Source organism: Myxine glutinosa, chromosome 2 (genome assembly GCF_964187855.1).
Source record: "Myxine glutinosa chromosome 2, kmMyxGlut1.1, whole genome shotgun sequence".
In the NCBI taxonomy this organism is placed as follows: Eukaryota; Metazoa; Chordata; class Myxini; order Myxiniformes; family Myxinidae; genus Myxine; species Myxine glutinosa.
This window is the reverse complement of record NC_136262.1, coordinates 261,716,035-261,736,197: the sequence shown is the minus strand read 5'-3', so window position 1 is coordinate 261,736,197 and position 20,163 is coordinate 261,716,035. Positions and strand designations below refer to the sequence as shown.

The 20,163-nt window shown below is 41.9% G+C and overlaps 1 protein-coding gene and 1 long non-coding RNA gene across 2 annotated transcripts in view; both read left to right on the top strand.

Moving 5' to 3' along the window:
• Nucleotides 1–20,163, top strand: part of LOC144890746 (uncharacterized) — a 388,459-nt gene that overhangs the window by 174,084 nt on the left and 194,212 nt on the right. The gene's annotated exons all lie outside the window — the stretch shown is intronic.
• Nucleotides 11,650–13,342, top strand: LOC137422443 (uncharacterized). The gene is made up of 2 exons (XM_078772890.1): nt 11,650–12,266; nt 12,420–13,342. The coding sequence occupies exon 2, from the start codon at nt 12,953–12,955 to the stop codon at nt 13,340–13,342; it is 390 nt and encodes a 129-aa protein (XP_078629016.1). The 5' UTR covers nt 11,650–12,266; nt 12,420–12,952.

Here is a 20,163-nt window from a genome sequence, read left to right as displayed (position 1 = left end):
AAACCACTTTTTGCATTTGTGTTCATGTTGAAAACGACTTTTCACACTTGTGTTAGTGTTGCAAAACCACTTTCCACACTTGTGCTGGCATTTAAAACCACTTTTCACACATGTACTGGTATTGCAAAACCACTTTCCGCACTTGTGCTGGCATTGAAAACAACCTTTTGCACTTCTGCTGGTGTTGAAAACTACTTTTCGCACTTGCGCTAGTGTTGAAAACCACAACTCGCATTTGTCTTAGTGTTGCAAAACCAATTTCCACACTTGTGCTGGCATTGAAAACCACTTTCCGCACTTGTGTTAGTGTTGCAAAACCACTTTCCACACTTGCGATCATGTTGAAAACCACGTTCTGCACTTGTGCCTGTGTTGTAAAACCACTTTCCACACTTGTGCTGGTGTTGAAAACAACTTTTTGCACTTTGGTTGGTGTTGAAACCCAATTTTTGCAATTGCGTTTGTGTTGAAAACCACTTTTCACACATGTGTTAGTGTTGCAAAACCACTTTTCGCACTTGTGCTAGTGTTGAAAACCACAATTCGCATTTGTCTTAGTGTTGCAAAACCAATTTCCACACTTGTGCTGGCATTGAAAACCACTTTCCGCACTTGTGTTAGTGTTGCAAAACCACTTTTCGCACTTGTGTTGGTGTTGCATAAACCATTTTCCGCACTTGTGCTGGTGTTGAAAACCACTTTCCACACTTGAGCTAGTGTTGCAGAACTACTTTCCGCACTTGTGCTGGCATTGAAAACCACTTTCTGCACTTGAGCTAGTGTTGCAGAACCACTTTTCGCACTTGTGCTGGCATTGAAAACCACTTTTCGCACTTGTGCTGGCGTTGAAAACCACTCTCCGCACTTGAGCAAGTGTTGTAAAACCACTTTCCACACTTGCGATCATGTTGAAAACCACATTCTACACTTGTGCCTGTGTTGAAAAACCACTTATTGCACTTGTGCTCTTGTTAAAAACCACTTTCCACACTTGTGTTAGTGTTGCAAACCACTTTCCGCACTCGTGCTACTGTTGTAAACCAATTTTCGCACTTGTGTTAGTGTTGCAAAACCACGTTTTACACTTGTGCCTGTGTTGCAAAACAACTTTCCGCACATGTGCTGGTGTTGAAAACAACTTTTTGCACTTTGGTTAGTGTTGAAAACCACTTTTTACAATTGTGTTCGTGTTGAAAACTACTTTCCACACTTGAGCTGGTGTTGCAGAACCATTTTCCGCACTTGTGCTGGCATTTAAAACCACTTTCTGCACTTGAGCTAGTGTTGCAGAACCACATTTCGCAGTTGTGCTGGCATTGAAAACCACTTTTTGCACTTGTGTTAGTGTTGCAAAACCACAGTCCACACGTGTGCTGGCAATGAAAACCACTTTTCACACATGTGCTCGTATTGCAAAACAACTTTCGGCACTTGTGCTGGCGTTGAAAACCACTTTTTGCACTTCTGCTCATGTTGAAAACCACTTTTCGTGCTCCTGTTAGTGTTCAAAACCACTTTTTGCACTTGTGTTGGTGTTGAAAAACCACTTGTCTCACTTGTATTAGTGTTGCAAAACCACTTTTCGCACTTGTGCTGGTGTTGAAAACCACTTTTCGCAATGGGGTTAGTGTTCCAAAACCACTTATCGCACTTGTGCTGGCGTTGAAAACCACTTTTTGCACTTCTGCTCGTGTTGAAAACCACTTTTCGTGCTCCTGTTAGTGTTCAAAACCACTTTTTGCACTTGTGTTATTGTTGAAAAACCACTTGTCTCACTTGTTTTAGTGTTGCAAAACCATTTTTCGCACTTGTGCTGGTGTTGAAAACCACTTTTCGCAATGGGGTTAGTGTTCCAAAACCACTTATCGCACTTGTGCTGGTGTTGAAAACCACTTTCCGCACTTGAACTGGTGTTGCAGAACTACTTTCCGCCCTTGTGCTGGCATTGAAAACCACTTTCCGCACTTGAGGTGGTGTTGCAAAACCACTTTTCGCACTTATGCTTTCATTGAAAACCACTTTTTGCACTTGTGTTAGTGTTGCAAAACCACTTTCCACAGTTGTGCTGGCGTTGAAAACAACTTTTTGCACTTTGGTTAGTGTTGAAAACCACTTTTTGGAATTGTGTTCGTGTTGAAAACCAATTTTCACACTTGTGTTCGTGTTGCAAAACCACTTTTCGCACTTGCGCTAGTGTTGAAAACCACAATTCGTATTTGTCTTGGTGTTGCAAAACCAATTTCCACACTTGTGCTGGCAATGAAAACCACTTTCCGCACTTGTGTTAGTGTTGCAAAACCACTTTTCGCACTTGTGCTAGTGTTGCAAAACCATTTCCCGCACTTGTGCTGGCATTTAAATCCATTTTTCACAAATGTGCTGGTATTGCAAAACAACTTTCGGCAATTGTGCTGGCGTTGAAAACCACTTTTTGCACTTCTGTTCGTGTTGAAAACCACTTTTCGTGCTCCTGTTAGTGTTCAAAACCACTTTTTGCACTTGTGTTAGTGTTGAAAAACCACTTGTCTCACTTGTGTTAGTGTTGCAAAACCACTTTTCGCATTTGTGCTGGTGTTGAAAACCAGTTTTCGCAATGGGGTTAGTGTTCCAAAACCACTTATCGCACTTGTGCTCTTGTTGAAAACCACTTTCCACACTTGTGTTAGTGTTGCAAACCACTTTCCGCACTCGCGCTACTGTTGCAAACCACTTTTCGCACTTGTGTTAGTGTTGCAAAACCACTTTTCGCACTAGTGTTAGTGTTGCAAACCCATTTTCCGCACTTGTGCTGGTGTTGAAAAAGACTTTCCGCACTTGAGCTGGTGTTGCAGCTCTACTTTCCGTCCTTCTGCTGACATTGAAAACCACTTTCCGCACTTGAGCTCGTGTTGCAGAACCACTTTTCGCACTTGTGCTGGCATTGAAAACCACTTTTTGCACTTATGTTAGTGTTGCAAAACCACTTTCCACACTTGTGCTGGCATTTAAAAACACTTTTCACACATGTGCTCGTGTTGCAAAACCACTTTCCGCACTTGTGCTGGCGTTGAAAACAACTTTTTGCACTTCTGCTCGTGTTGAAAACCACCTTTTGCCCTCCGGTTAGTGTTCAAAACCACTCTTTGCACTTGTGTTAGTGTTGCAAAACCATTTGTCTCACTTGTGTTAGTGTTGCAAAACAACTTATCACATTTGTGCTGGCGTTGAAAACCACTCTCTGCACTTGAGCTAGTGTTGCAAAACCACTGTCCACACTTGTGCTGGCATTGAAAACCACTTTTCACATATGTGCTCGCATTGCAAAACAACTTTCGGCACTTGTGCTGGCATTGAAAACCACTTTTTGCACTTCTGCTCGTGTTGAAAACCACTTTTTGCGCTCCTGTTTGTGTTCAAAACCACTTTTTGCACTTGTGTTAGTGTTGCAAAACCATTTGTCTCACTTGTGTTAGTATTGCAAAACCACATTTCGCACTTGTGCTGGTGTTGAAAACCACTCTCCGCACTTGAGCTGGTGAAGCAAAACCACTTTCCACACTTGCGATCATGTTGAAAACCACGTTCTACACTTGTACATGTGATGCAAAACAACTTTCCGCACTTGTGCTGGTGTTGAAAACAACTTTTTGCACTTTGGTTAGTGTTGAAAACCACTTTTTGCAATTGTGTTCGTGTGGAAAACTACTTTTCACACTTGTGTTAGTGTTGCAAAACCACTTTTCGCACTTGCGCTAGTGTTGAAAGCCACAATTCGCATTTGTCTTAGTGTTGCAAAACCAATTTCCACACTTGTGCTGGGATTGAAAACCACTTTCCGCACTTGTGTTAGTGTTGCAAAACCACTTTTCGCACTTGTGTTAGTGTTGCAAAACCATTTTCCGCACTAATGCTGGTGTTGAAAACCACTTTCCACACTTGAGCTGGTGTTGCAGAACCATTTTCTGCACATGTGTTGGCATTGAAAACAACTTTCTGCACTTGAGCTAGTGTTGCAGGACCACATTTCGCAGTTGTGCTGGCATTGAAAACCACTTTTTGCACTTGTGTTAGTGTTGCAAAACCACAGTCCACACGTGTGCTGGCATTGAAAACCACTTTTCACACATGTGTTGGTATTGCAAAACAACTTTCGGCACTTGCGCTGGCGTTGAAACCACTTTTTGCACTTCTGCTCGTGTTGAAAACCACTTTTCGTGCTCCTGTTAGTGTTCAAAACCACTTTTTGCACTTGTGTTAGTGTTGAAAAACCACTTGTCTCACTTGTGTTAGTGTTGCAAAACCATTTTTCGCACTTGTGCTGGTGTTGAAAACCACTTTTCGCAATGGGGTTAGTGTTCCAAAACGACTTATCGCACTTGTGCTGGTGTTGAAAACCACTTTCCGCACTTGCACTGGTGTTGCAGAACTACTTTCCGCCCTTGTGCTGGCATTGAAAACCACTTTCCGCACTTGAGGTAGTGTTGCAGAACCACTTTTCGCACTTATGCTTTCATTGAAAACCACTTGCCACACTTGTGCTGGCGTTGAAAACAACTTTTTGCACTTCTGCTGGTGTTGAAACCACTTTTTGCGCTCTTGTTAGTGTTCAAAACCACTTTTTGCACTTGTGTTAGTGTTGCAAAACCACTTCTCGCACTTGTGATGGCGTTGAAAACCACTCTCCGCACTTGTGCTGGTGTAGAAAAAAAAGTGGTTTACAACAGTAGCACGAGTGCGGAAAGTGGTTTGCAACACTGGTTCAAGTGCGGAAAGTGGTATTCAATGCCAGCACAAGTGCAAAAAGTGGTTTTGCAACACTAACACAAGTGCGGAAAGTGGTTTTCAATGCCAGCACAAGTGCGGAAATTGGTTTTGCAACACTAAGACAAATGCGAATTGTGGTTTTCAACACTAGCTCACGTGCGGAAAGTGGTTTTCAATGCCAGCAAAAGGGCGGAAAGTGGTTTTGCAACACTAACACAAGTCCGAAAAGTGGTTTTTGCAACAATAACACGTGTGAAAAGTGGTTTTCAACACGAACACAATTGCAAAAAGTGGTTTTCAACACTAACCAAAGTGCAAAAAGTTATTTTCAACACCAGCACAAGTGCCGAAAGTGTTTCTGCAACACAGACACAAGTGTAGAACGTGGTTTTGCTGCACTAACACAGTGTGGAAAGTGGTTTTGCAACACTAACACAAGTGCAAAAAGTTATTTTCAACGCCAGCACAAGTGCGGAAAGTGGTTTTTGCAACACGAGCACATGTGTGAAAAGTGTTTTTACATGCCAGCACAAGTGTGGAAAGTGCTTTTGCAGCACTAACACAAGTGAAAAAAATGGTTTTGAAACACTAACACAAGTGCAAAACGTGGTTTTGAACACTAACCAGAGCGCGAAAAGTGGTTTTCAACACCAGCAGAAGTGCAAAAACTTGTTTTCAACACCAGCACAAGTATGGAAATTGGTTTTTGCAACACGAACACAAGTGTGATAAGTGGTTTTCAACACCAGCTCGAGTGCTGAAAGTGGTTTTCAAAGGCAGCAGAAGTGTGGAAATTGGTTTTTGCAACACTACAACAAATGCGAATAATGGTTTACAGCACTAGCACGAGTGCGGAAGGTGGTTTTCAACGCCAGAAATAGTGCGAAAAGTGGTTCTGCAACACTAGCTCAAGTGCAGAAAGTGGTTTTAAATGCCAGCACAAGTGCGGAATGTAGTTCTGCATCACTGGCTCAAGTGTGGAATGTGGTTTTCAACACAAGCACAAATGCAGAAAATGGTTTTGCAACACTAACACAAGTGCGAAAAGTGGTTTTGCAACACTAACACAAGTGCGGAAAGTGGTTTTCAATGCCGGCACAAGTGTGGAAATTGGTTTTGCAACACTAAGACAAATGCGAATTGTGGTTTTCAACACTAGCGCAAGTGCGAAAAGTGGTTTTGCAACACTAACACAAGTGCGAAAGTGGTTTTCAACACCAGCACAAGTGCAAAATGTTGTTTTCAACGCCAGCACAAGTGCGAAAAGTGGTTTTTGCAACACTAACACAAGTGCGAAAGTGGTTTTCAACACCAGCACAAGTGCAAAAAGTTGTTTTCAACGCCAGCACAAGTGTGGAAAGTGGTTTTGCAACACTAGCGGAAGTGCAAAAAGTTGTTTTCAACACCAGCACAAGTGCAAAAAGTGGTTTTCAATGCCAGCACAAGGGCGGAAAGTAGTTCTGCAACACCATTTCAAGTGCATAAAGTTGTTTTCAACGCCAGCACAAGTGTGGAAAGTGTTTTTAAATGCCACCACAAGTGTGGAAAGTGGTTTTGCAACACTAACACAAGTGCAAAAAGTTGTTTTCAACGCCAGCACAAGTATGGAAAGTGGTTTTGCAACACTAGCTCAAGTGCGGAAAGTGGTTTTCAATGCCAGCACAAGGGCGGAAAGTAGTTCTGCAACACCAGTTCAAGTGCAGAAAGTGGATTTCAACACCAGCACAAGTGCGATATGTGGTTTTGCAACACTAACCCCATTGCGAAAAGAGGTTTTCAACACCAGCACAAGTGCGGAAAGTAGTTCTGCAACACGATATTCAAGTGCGGAAAGTGGTATTCAACGCCAGCACAAGTGTGGAAAGTGGTTTTGCAACACTAACACAAGTGCATAAAGTTGTTTTCAACGCCAGCACAAGTGTGGAAAGTGTTTTTAAATGCCAGCACAAGTGTGGAAAGTGGTTTTGCAACACTAACACAAGTGCAAAAAGTGGTTTTCAATGCCAGCACAAGTGCGGAATGTAGTTCTGCAACACTGGTTCAAGTGTGGAAAGTGGTTTTCAACACCAGCACAAATGCGGAAAATGGTTTTGCATCACTAACACAAGTGCAAAAAGTGGTTTTGCAACACTAACAGAAGTGCGGAAAATGGATTTCAATGCCGCACAAGTGTGGAAATTGGTTTTGCAACACTAAGACAAATGCGATTTGTGGTTTTCAACAAGAGCGCAAGTGAGAAAAGTGGTTTTGCAACACTAAGACAAGTGCGAAAAGTGGTTTTTGCAACACTAACACAAGTGTAAAAGTGGTTTTCAACACGAACACAATTGCAAAAATTGGTTTTCAACACTAACCAAAGTGCAAAAAGTTGTTTTCAACACCAGCACAAGTGCAAAAAGTTGTTTTCAACGCCAGCACAAGTGTGGAAAGTGGTTTTGCAACACTAGCGGAAGTGCAAAAAGTTGTTTTCAACACCAGCACAAGTGCAAAAAGTGGTTTTCAATGCCAGCACAAGGGCGGAAAGTAGTTCTGCAACACCATTTCAAGTGCATAAAGTTGTTTTCAACGCCAGCACAAGTGTGGAAAGTGTTTTTAAATGCCACCACAGGTGTGGAAAGTGGTTTTGCAACACTAACACAAGTGCAAAAAGTTGTTTTCAACGCCAGCACAAGTATGGAAAGTGGTTTTGCAACACTAACACAAGTGCAAAAAGTGGTTTTCAATGACAGCATAAGTGTGAAAAGTGGTTCTGCAACACTAGCTCAAGTGCGGAAAGTGGTTTTCAATGCCAGCACAAGGGCGGAAAGTAGTTCTGCAACACCAGTTCAAGTGCAGAAAGTGGATTTCAACACCAGCACAAGTGCGATATGTGGTTTTGCAACACTAACCCCATTGCGAAAAGAGGTTTTCAACACCAGCACAAGTGCGGAAAGTTGTTCTGCAACACGATATTCAAGTGCGGAAAGTGGTATTCAACGCCAGCACAAGTGTGGAAAGTGGTTTTGCAACACTAACACAAGTGCATAAAGTTGTTTTCAACGCCAGCACAAGTGTGGAAAGTGTTTTTAAATGCCACCACAAGTGTGGAAAGTGGTTTTGCAACACTAACACAAGTGCAAAAAGTGGTTTTCAATGCCAGCACAAGTGCAGAATGTAGTTCTGCAACACTGGTTCAAGTGTGGAAAGTGGTTTTCAAAACCAGCACAAATGCGGAAAATGGTTTTGCAACACTAACACAAGTGCAAAAAGTGGTTTTGCAACACTAACACAAGTGCGGAAAGTGGTTTTCAATGCCGGCACAAGTGTGGAAATTGGTTTTGCAACACTAAGACAAATGCGAATTGTGGTTTTCAACACGAGCGCAAGTGAGAAAAGTGGTTTTGCAACACTAACACGTGTGAAAAGTGGTTTTCAACACGAACACAATTGCAAAAAGTGGTTTTCAACACTAACCAAAGTGCAAAAAGTTGTTTTCAACACCAGCACAAGTGCGGAAAGTGTTTTTGCAACACAGACACAAGTGTAGAATGTGGTTTTCAACATGATCGCAAGTGTGGAAAGTGGTTTTGCAACACTAACACAAGTGCATAAAGTTGTTTTCAACGCCAGCACAAGTGTGGAAAGTGTTTTTAAATGCCACCACAAGTGTGGAAAGTGGTTTTCAAAACCAGCACAAATGCGGAAAATGGTTTTGCAACACTAACACAAGTGCAAAACGTGGTTTTGAACACTAGCCAGAGCGCAAAAAGTGGTTTTCAACACCAGCACAAGTGCAAAAACTTGTTTTCAACACCAGCACAAGTATGGAAATTGGTTTTTGCAACACGAGCGCAAGTGAGAAAAGTGGTTTTTCCAACACTAACCCAAGTGCGAAAAGTTGTTTTTGCAACACTAACACGTGTGAAAAGTGGTTTTCAACACGAACACATTTGCAAAAAGTGGTTTTCAACACTAACCAAAGTGCAAAAAGTTATTTTCAACACCAGCACAAGTGCGGAAAGTGTTTTTGCAACACAGACACAAGTGTAGAACGTGGTTTTGCTACACTAACACAGTGTGGAAAGTGGTTTTGCAACACTAGCAGAAGTGCAAAAAGTTATTTTCAACGCCAGCACAAGTGCGGAAAGTGGTTTTTGCAACATGAGCACATGTGTGAAAAGTGTTTTTACATGCCAGCATAAGTGTGGAAAGTGGTTTTGCAACACTAACACAAGTGAAACAAATGGTTTTGCAACACTAACACAAGTGCAAAACGTGGTTTTGAACACTAGCAGGAGCGTGAAAAGTGGTTTTCAACACCAGCAGAAGTTCAAAAACTTGTTTTCAACACCAACACAAGTGTGGAAATTGGTTTTTGCAACACGAACACAAGTGTGATAAGTGGTTGTTTTCAACACCAGCTCGAGTGCTGAAAGTGGTTTTCAAAGGCAGCAGAAGTGTGTAAATTGGTTTTTGCAACACTACAACAAATGCGAATAATGGTTTACAGCACTAGCACGAGTAAGGAACGTGGTTTTCAACGCCAGCAATAGTGCGAAAAGTGGTTCTGCAACACTAGCTCAAGTGCAGAAAGTGGTTTTAAATGCCAGCACAAGTGCGGAAAATGGTTTTGCAACACTAACACAAGTGCGAAAAGTGGTTTTGCAACACTAACACACGTGCGGTAAGTGGTTTTCAATGCCGGCACAAGTGTGGAAATTGGTTTTGCAACAATAAGACAAATGCGAATTGTGGTTTTCAACACTAGCGCAAGTGCGAAACTGGTTTTCAACACGAACACAATTGCAAAAAGTGGTTTTCAACACTAACCAAAGTGCAAAAAGTTGTTTTCAACACCAGCACAAGTGCGGAAAGTGTTTTTGCAACACAGACACAAGTGTAGAACGTGGTTTTCAACATGATCGCAAGTGTGGAAAGTGGTTTTTCAACACTAACAGAAGTGCAAAAAGTTGTTTTCAACGCCAGCACAAGTGTGGAAAGTGGTTTTGCAACACTAACACAAGTGCAAAAAGTGGTTTTCAATGACAGCATAAGTGCGAAAAGTGGTTCTGCAACACTAGCTCAAGTGCGGAAAGTGGTTTTCAATGCCAGCACAAGGGCGGAAAGTAGTTCTGCAACACCAGTTCAAGTGCGGAAAGTGGATTTCAACACCAGCATAAGTGCGATAAGTGGTTTTGCAACACTAACCCCATTGCGAAAAGAGGTTTTCAACACCAGCACAAGTGCGGAAAGTTGTTCTGCAACACGATATTCAAGTGCGGAAAGTGGTATTCAACGGCAGCACAAGTGTGGAAAGTGTTTTTAAATGCCACCACAAGTGTGGAAAGTGGTTTTGCAACACTAACGCAAGTGCAAAAAGTGGTTTTCAATGCCAGCACAAGTGCGGAATGTAGTTCTGCAACACTGGTTCAAGTGTGGAAAGTGGTTTTCAAAACCAGCACAAATGCGGAAAATGGTTTTGCAACACTAACACAAGTGCAAAAAGTGGTTTTGCAACACTAACACAAGTGCGGAAAGTGGTTTTCAATGCCGGCACAAGTGTGGAAATTGGTTTTGCAACACTAAGACAAATGCGAATTGTGGTTTTCAACACGAGCGCAAGTGAGAAAAGTGGTTTTGCAACACTAACACAAGTCCGAAAAGTGGTTTTTGCAACACTAACACGTGTGAAAAGTGGTTTTCAACACGAACACAATTGCAAAAAGTGGTTTTCAACACTAACCAAAGTGCAAAAAGTTGTTTTCAACACCAGTACAAGGGCGGAAAGTGTTTTTGCAACACAGACACAAGTGTAGAACGTGGTTTTGCAACACTAACACAGTGTGGAAAGTGGTTTTGCAACGCTAGCAGAAGTGCAAAAAGTTATTTTCAACGCCAGCACAAGTGCGGAAAGTGTTTTTTGCAACACGAGCACATGTGTGAAAAGTGTTTTTACATGCCAGCACAAGTGTGGAAAGTGCTTTTGCAGCACTAACACAAGTGAAACAAATGGTTTTGCAACACTAACACAAGTGCAAAACGTGGTTTTGAACACTAGCCAGAGCGCGAAAAGTGGTTTTCAACACCAGCAGAAGTGCAAAAACTTGTTTTCAACACCAGCACAAGTATGGAAATTGTTTTTTGCAACACGAACACAAGTGTGATAATAGTAAGGGAAACATATGAAAATCTGTTAACTAAATTGTTACCATAAAATTTCTTCACCAATATGTTTGTAAAGGTGTGTAATAACATGTGTTAAAATGTTGAAGGTCAACTCCCGTGGGAAACCCAGAAAAAAAGCTGTTGAATTCGGGTACCGAAAAATTATTTTCGAGAATTTTTATTTTTTTTAATCGGCCCCTAAGTAACTTATGAGGGGTCAAATAAGGGTTTTTCATGATTCTGAGTTGATTGTTAACATTTATATTTCACCACAGACACTCCTTTGTGGAAAAATAATTTCTAAATATATCTCATTTTCTACTTTGCAGGACATGGAGTCTAGCAATATGGATGAAGACGTTACTCCACCTGTGCTCAATTGCTTCATCTGTGCACGCTCGGATACACCAGCACCAGCACTCAGAGGAGGACGTCAGTAAACATGTTCCAGTCCACAGAGACTTTTATTTGCCAAGACACAGATGAAGCGAGATGCAGAGGCAGTTGAACTTGTCCTAAAATGGTTTGAGGAGATCAAGCCATTCGACAACGATAGAGACAAGGAGTTGCTCGTGTCTTTCTCAACAGGATTCACAAGCACTGGAGATGACGCAGTCAATGCTAAGAAAGCAGCTGAAGTTGGGATAGAGATGCAGATCAAGCTGGATGGACAGTCAGTGACGTCGACCATGGATGTCAAGTCAAAGATAAAAGCCCTGTCATCACTAAGAAAATTTCCCTTGGTCAACGAGAAAAAGATTCACCTTGATTCACTAAAGTTGTTCAACCGACTGATCATTTTCGCCCAGCGGGATATGACAGTTGAGACAAGCTTACAGTATGAGCTGACTCCCTTCCCATTGTCCCTGTTCAGCAACAAAGATCAGAAGATGAACAAGGCAAACAAGGCAGACTTTTCAAATACAAGCCTGAAGGCGTAAACTGATCCACTTGACTTGACTAACCAACCCTGCTGCACCCTCGTAATTGATGGCGGATGGCTTGTCTACATGGTGAAGTGGGAACAACGTCAGACCTGGCAGGAGATCGCCAACAGTTACCTGAGCTACGTGCAGTATCTGGGCCGCTGCTCCCAGAAGATCATTGTGGTCTTTGATGGCTACAGCAGATCACCAAAAGATCACGACCACATCCGGCGTACCAAGAATTCCTGCTGTAATCTCCAGATTCGACCGGATATGTCCAACTGGACCCCAAGAGCAAAGTTTCTGGACAACACTCATAACAAGAGTGAGCTCATCCACCATCTCTCTTAAACCTTCCAAAAACATCACATCACTGTGGAGCAGTGTGACAATGATACTGACACTTCAATTGTGAGAGAGGCATTGGCTGCTGCTTCAGATGGCTCTGTTGAGGTCAGTACCATTTGTGTCTTCAGTTAGTATAACTATTGGATGGAGCCCGGGGGGAGATGGGGTAATTTAAAAATAAGAGAATTCACACTGTTGAAAAGTTAAATCTGTTCTTGAACGGTTCATTATGCTTTGTACATGTTGTTATATTTTCAGGTGCGGGCAGAAGATGCAGACGTGCTGGTAATGCTGGTGCACCATAGCTCAGACAGCCACCATCCACTCTTCTTAACCACATCAAACGGCTCTTATGACGTCCGAAAGATCAAAGAATCTCTCTCCGAAACACAGAAGAGCTACCTGCTTTTCTGTCACGCCTTCACGGGGTGTGATACTGTTTCTGCAATCGCTGGTCATGGGAAAACAACTCTATTTGCCAGGTAATAATGATAATACTACTATTACGTCGGCAAATAATACTAATACTAATAATAATAATAATTATAATCATTGTCATCATAGTATAAATGTTAAAAATAATAATAATTTTATTTCTGTTTTACATTATACTTTACTTGACATAGACCTGGTGCTTTTTTTTTAGGTTTTGCGAAGGGGACGCGGCTGAGTACATCGACATCTTCCTTGACACAGAAGCCACCAAGGAAACAGTGATTCAGGCTGGTACTGCGATTTTCAAGTACATTTACCATGGACGAGATACTACATTGGGTGAAATTCGGTACAACATGTTCTCAAGGAAGGCAGCGGCAGGAGTAATCAAACCAGAGACTCTACCTCCAACAGAGGGTGCAGCTGCACAACATTCACTCCGTGCCTACCTGCAGACCCGGGACTGGATCCTTCTACAGAGCATGTCTCTGAACCCCAGTGACTATGGATGGACAATAGGTGTGCATGGGTATGAGCCAGTTCCAACACTGGACCCCACGGCTCCTGAGGAGCTATTGCAGTTCACGAGCTATAATTGTCATGGAGATTGCAGCAACCGGCGATGCAGCTGCAAGAAGAATGGGGTCACGTGCATCTCGGCCTGTGGAGTCTGTAATGGCATTACATACAGAAACTGCAGTCATGATGTTGTTGAGTCTGAAGAAGACATAGACAATAACTGTTGAAACTTCTGACATTGTGAATGAGAAATAACTCTTGAGTATTATATATGTATGTGAAATAAAAGCTACTTTGTGTGTAAATGTAAAAGTGAAAATATAAATGTTAACAATCAACTCAGAATCATGAAAAACCCTTATTTGACCCCTCATAAGTTACTTAAGGGCCGATTTAAAAAAATAAAAATTCTCGAAAATAATTTTTCGGTACCCGAATTCAACAGCTTTTTTTCTGGGTTTCCCACAGGAGTTGAACTTCAACATTTTAACACATGTTATTACACACGTTTACAAACATATTGGTGAAGAAATTTTTTGGTAACAATTTAGTTAACAGATTTGTGAAATATCTCATAAAATGCCCTTACTATAAGTGGTTTTCAACACCAGCTCGAGTGCTGAAAGTGGTTTTCAAAGGCAGCAGAAGTGTGGAAATTGGTTTTTGCAACACTACAACAAATGCGAATAATGGTTTACAGCACTAGCACGAGTGCGGAAGGTGGTTTTCAACGCCAGCAATAGTGCGAAAAGTGGTTCTGAAACACTAGCTCAAGTGCAGAAAGTGGTTTTAAATGCCAGCACAAGTGCGGAATGTAGTTCTGCATCACTGGCTCAAGTGTGGAAAGTGGTTTTCAACACAAGCACAAATGCAGAAAATGGTTTTGCAACACTAACACAAGTGCGAAAAGTGGTGTTGCAACACTAACACAAGTGCGGAAAGTGGTTTTCAATGCCGGCACAAGTGTGGAAATTGGTTTTGCAACACTAAGACAAATGCGAATTGTGGTTTTCAACACTAACACAATTGCAAAAAGTGGTTTTCAACACTAACCAAAGTGCAAAAAGTTGTTTTCAACACCAGCACAAGTGGGGAAAGTGTTTTTGCAACACAGACACAAGTGTAGAACGTGGTTTTCAACATGATCGCAAGTGTGGAAAGTGGTTTTGCAACACTAGCAGAAGTGCAAAAAGTTGTTTTCAACACCAGCACAAGTGTGGAAAGTGGTTTTGCAACACTAACACAAGTGCAAAAAGAGGTTTTCAATGAAAGCATAAGTGCGAAAAGTGGTTCTGCAACACTACCTCAAGTGCGGAAAGTGGTTTTCAACACCAGCACAAATGCCGAAAATGGTTTTGCAACACTAAGACAAATGCGAATTGTGGTTTTCAACACGAGCGCAAGTGAGAAAAGTGGTTTTGCAACACTAACACAAGGGCGAAAAGTGGTTTTTGCAACACTAACACGTGTGAAAAGTGGTTTTCAACACGAACACAATTGCAAAAAGTGGTTTTCAACACTAACCAAAGTGCAAAAAGTTGTTTTCAACACCAGCACAAGTGCGGAAAGTGTTTTTGCAACACAGACACAAGTGTAGAACGTGGTTTTCAACATGATCGCAAGTGTGGAAAGTGGTTTTGCAACACTAACACAAGTGCATAAAGTTGTTTTCAACGCCAGTACAAGTGTGGAAAGTGTTTTTAAATGCCACCACAAGTGTGGAAAGTGGTTTTGCAACACTAACACAAGTGCAAAAAGTGGTTTTCAATGCCAGCACAAGTGCGGAATGTAGTTCTGCAACACTGGTTCAAGTGTGGATAGTGGTTTTCAAAACCAGCACAAATGCGGAAAATGGTTTTGCAACACTAACACAAGTGCAAAAAGTGGTTTTGCAACACTAACACAAGTGCGGAAAGTGGTTTTCAATGCCGCCACAAGTGTGGAAATTGGTTTTGCAACACTAAGACAAATGCGAATTGTGGTTTTCAACATGAGCGAAAGTGAGAAAAGTGGTTTTGCAACACTAACACAAGTCCGAAAAGTGGTTTTTGCAACACTAACACGTGTGAAAAGTGGTTTTCAACACGAACACAATTGCAAAAAGTGGTTTTCAACACTAACCAAAGTGCAAAAAGTTGTTTTCAACACCAGCACAAGTGCGGAAAGTGTTTTTGCAACACAGACACAAGTGTAGAACGTCGTTTTGCAACACTAGCAGAAGTGCAAAAAGTTATTTTCAACGCCAGCACAAGTGCGGAAAGTGGTTTTTGCAACACGAGCACATGTGTGAAAAGTGTTTTTACATGCCAGCACAAGTGTGGAAAGTGGTTTTGCAACACTAACACAAGTGAAACAAATGGTTTTGCAACACTAACACAAGTGCAAAACGTGGTTTTGAACACTAGCCAGAGCGCGAAGAGTGGTTTTCAACACCAGCAGAAGTGCAAAAACTTGTTTTCAACACCAGCACAAGTATGGAAATTGGTTTTTGCAACACGAACACAAGTGTGATAAGTGGTTTTCAACACCAGCTCGAGTGCTGAAAGTGGTTTTCAAAGGCAGCAGAAGTGTGGAAATTGGTTTTTGCAACACTACAACAAATGCGAATAATGGTTTACAGCACTAGCACGAGTGCGGAAGGTGGTTTTCAACGCCAGCAATAGTGCGAAAAGTGGTTCTGCAACACTAGCTCAAGTGCAAAAAGTGGTTTTAAATGCCAGCACAAGTGCGGAATGTAGTTCTGCATCACTGGCTCAAGTGTGGAAAGTGGTTTTCAACACAAGCACAAATTCAGAAAATGGTTTTGCAACACCAACACAAGTGCGAAAAGTGGTTTTGCAACACTAACACAAGTGCGGAAAGTGGTTTTCAATGCTGGCACAAGTGTGGAAATTGGTTTTGCAACACTAAGACAAATGCGAATTGTGGTTTTCAACACTAACACAATTGCAAAAAGTGGTTTTCAACACTAACTAAAGTGCAAAAAGTTGTTTTCAACACCAGCACAAGTGGGGAAAGTGTTTTTGCAACACAGACACAAGTGTAGAACTTGGTTTTCAACATGATCGCAAGTGTGGAAAGTGGTTTTGCAACACCAGCAGAAGTGCAAAAAGTTGTTTTCAACGCCAGCGCAAGTGTGGAAAGTGGTTTTGCAACACTAACACAAGTGCAAAAAGTGGTTTTCAATGAAAGCACAAGTGCGAAAAGTGGTTCTGCAACACTACCTCAAGTGCGGAAAGTGGTTTTCAACACCAGCACAAATGCGGAAAATGGTTTTGCAACACTAACACAAGTGCAAAAAGTGGTCTTGCAACACTAACACAAGTGCGGAAAGTGGTTTTCAATGCCGGCACAAGTGTGGAAAGTGGTTTTGCAACACTAAGACAAATGCGAATTGTGGTTTTCAACACGAGCGCAAGTGAGAAAAGTGGTTTTGCAACACTAACACAAGGGCGAAAAGTGGTTTTTGCAACACTAACACGTGTGAAAAGTGGTTTTCAACACGAACACAATTGCAAAAAGTGGTTTTCAACACGAAACAAAGTGCAAAAAGTTGTTTTCAACACCAGCACAAGGGCGGAAAGTGTTTTTGCAACACAGACACAAGTGTAGAACGTGGTTTTCAACATGATCGCAAGTGTGGAAAGTGGTTTTGCAACACTAGCAGAAGTGCAAAAAGTTATTTTCAACGCCAGCACAAGTGCGGAAAGTGGTTTTTGCAACACGAGCACATGTGTGAAGTGTTTTTACATGCCAGCACAAGTGTGGAAAGTGGTTTTGCAACACTAACACAAGTGAAACAAATGGTTTTGCAACACTAACACAAGTGCAAACCGTGGTTTTGAACACTAGCACGAGCGCGAAAAGTGGTTTACAACACCAGCAGAAGTGCAAAAACTTGTTTTAAACACCAGCACAAGTGTGGAAATTGGTTTTTGCAACACGAACACAAGTGTGATAAGTGGTTTTCAACACCAGCTCGAGTGCTGAAAGTGGTTTTCAAAGGCAGCAGAAGTGTGGAAATTGGTTGTTTGCAACACTACAACAAATGGGAATAATGGTTTACAGCACTAGCACGAGTGCGGAAAGTGGTTTTCAATGCCAGCACAAGTGCGAAAGGTGGTTCTGCAACACTAGCTCAAGTGCGGAAAGTGGTTTTCAATGCCAGCACAAGGGCAGAAAGTAGTTCTGCAACACCAGGTCAATTGCGAAAAGTGGTTTTCAACAACAGCACAAGTGCGGAAAATTGTTTTGCAACACTAACACTAGTGAGAAAAGTGGTTTTGCAACACTAACACAAGTGCGAAAAGTGGTTTACAACAGTGGCACGAGTGCGTAAAGTGGTTTGCAACACTATCACAAGTGTGGAAAGTGGTTTTCAACATGAGCAGAAGTGCAAAATGTTGTTTTCAACACCAGCACAAGTGCGGAAAATGGTTTTGCAACACTAACACTAGTGCGAAAAGTGGTTTTGCAACACTAACAAAAGTGCGAAAAGTGGTTTACAACAGTAGCACGAGTGCGGAAAGTGGTTTGCAACACGAACACAAGTGTGGAAAGTAGTTTTCAACATGAGCACAAGTGCGATAAGTGGTTTTGCAACACTAACCCCATTGCGAAAAGAGGTTTTCAACACCAGCACAAGTGCGGAAAGTTGTTCTGCAACACGAATTCAAGTGCGGAAAGTGGTATTCAACGCCAGAACAAGTGTGGAAAGTGCTTTTGCAACACTAACACAAGTGCATAAAGTTGTTTTCAACGCCAGCACAAGTGTGGAAAGTGTTTTTAAATGCCAGCACAAGTGTGGAAAGTGGTTTTGCAACACTAACACAAGTGCGGAAAGTGGATTTCAATGCTGGCACAAGTGTGGAAATTGGTTTTGCAACACTAACACAAGTGCAAAAAGTGGTTTTCAATGCCAGCACAAGTGCGGAATGTAGTTCTGCAACACTGGTTCAAGTGTGGAAAGTGGTTTTCAACACCAGCACAAATGCGGAAAATGGTTTTGCATCACTAACACAAGTGCAAAAAGTGGTTTTGCAACACTAACACAAGTGCGGAAAGTGGATTTCAATGCCGGCACAAGTGTGGACATTGGTTTTGCAACACTAACACAAGTGCGGAAAGTGGATTTCAACATGAGCGCAAGTCAGAAAAGTGGTTTTGCAACACTAACACAAGTGCGAAAAGTGGTTTTTGCAACACTAACACGTGTGAAAAGTGGTTTTCAACACGAACACAATTGCAAAAAGTTGTTTTCAACACTAACCAAAGTGCGAAAAGTGGTTTACAACAGTAGCACGTGTGCGGAAAGTGGTTTGCAACACTAACACAAGTGCGGAAATTGGTTTTCAACATGAGCACAAGTGCGATAAGTGGTTTTACAACACTAACCCCATTGCGAAAAGCGGTTTTCAACACCAGCACAAGTGCGGAAGGTTGTTCTGCAACACTGGCTCAAGTGTGGAAAGTGGTTTTCAACACAAGCACAAATGCGGAAAGTGGTTTTGCAACACTAACACAAGTGTAGAAAGTGGTTTTCAACACGAATTCAAGTGCGGAAAGTGGTATTCAACGCCAGCACAAGTGTGGAAAGTGGTTTTGCAACACTAACACAAGTGCATAAAGTTGTTTTCAACGCCAGCACAAGTGTGGAAAGTGTTTTTAAATGCCAGCACAAGTGTGGAAAGTGGTTTTGCAACACTAACACAAGTGCAAAAAGTGGTTTTCAATGCCAGCACAAGTGCGGAATGTAGTTCTGCAACACTGGTTCAAGTGTGGAAAGTGGTTTTCAACACCAGCACAAATGCGGAAAATGGTTTTGCATCACTAACACAAGTGCAAAAAGTGGTTTTGCAACACTAACAGAAGTGCGGAAAATGGATTTCAATGCCGCACAAGTGTGGAAATTGGTTTTGCAACACTAAGACAAATGCGATTTGTGGTTTTCAACAAGAGCGCAAGTGAGAAAAGTGGTTTTGCAACACTAACACAAGTGCGAAAAGTGGTTTTTGCAACACTAACACAAGTGTAAAAGTGGTTTTCAACACGAACACAATTGCAAAAATTGGTTTTCAACACTAACCAAAGTGCAAAAAGTTGTTTTCAACACCAGCACAAGTGAAGAAAGTGTTTTTGCAACACAGACACAAGTGTAGAACGTGGTTTTCAACATGATCGCAAGTGTGGAAAGTGGTTTTGCAACACTAGCAGAAGTGAAAAAAGTTGTTTTCAACGCCAGCACCAGTGTGGAAAGTGGTTTTGCAACACTAACACGAGTGCAAAAAGTGGTTTTCAATGCCAGCATAAGTGCGAAAAGTGGTTCTGCAACACTAGCTCAAGTGCAGAAAGTGGTTTTCAACGCAAGTACAAGTGCGAAAAGTGGTTCTGCAACACTAGCTCAAGTGCGGAAAGTGGTTTTCAATGCCAGCACAAGGGCCGAAAGTAGTTCTGCAACACCAGGTCAATTGCGTAAAGTGGTTTTCAACAACAGCACAAGTGCGGAAAATTGTTTTGCAACACTAACACTAGTGCGAAAAGTGGTTTTGCAACACTAACACAAGTGCGAAAAGTGGTTTACAACAGTAGCACGAGTGCGTAAAGTGGTTTGCAACACTACCACAAGTGTGGAAAGTGGTTTTCAACACGAGCAGAAGTGCAAAATGTTGTTTTCAACACCAGCACAACTGCGGAAAATGGTTTTCAACACCAGCACAAGTGCGGAAAGTTGTTCTGCAACACGAATTCAAGTGCGGAAAGTGGTATTCAACGCCAGCACAAGTGTGGAAAGTGGTCTTGCAACACTAACACAAGTGTATAAAGTTGTTTTCAATGCCAGCACAAGTGTGGAAAGTGGTTTTGCAACACTAACACAAGTGCGAAAAGTGGTTTTGCAACACTAACACAAGTGTGGAAAGTGGTTTTCAATGCCGGCACAAGTGCGGAATGTAGTCCTGCAACACTGGCTCAAGTGTGGAAAGTGGTTTTCAACACAAGCACAAATGCGGAAAATGGTTTTGCAACACTAACACAAGTGCGAAAAGTGGTT

Coding starts and splice junctions, on each gene's coding strand:
- LOC137422443 (XM_078772890.1), top strand. CDS start 12,953: ATGTTCTCAAGGAAGGCAGCGGCAGGAGTAATCAAACCAGAGACTCTA.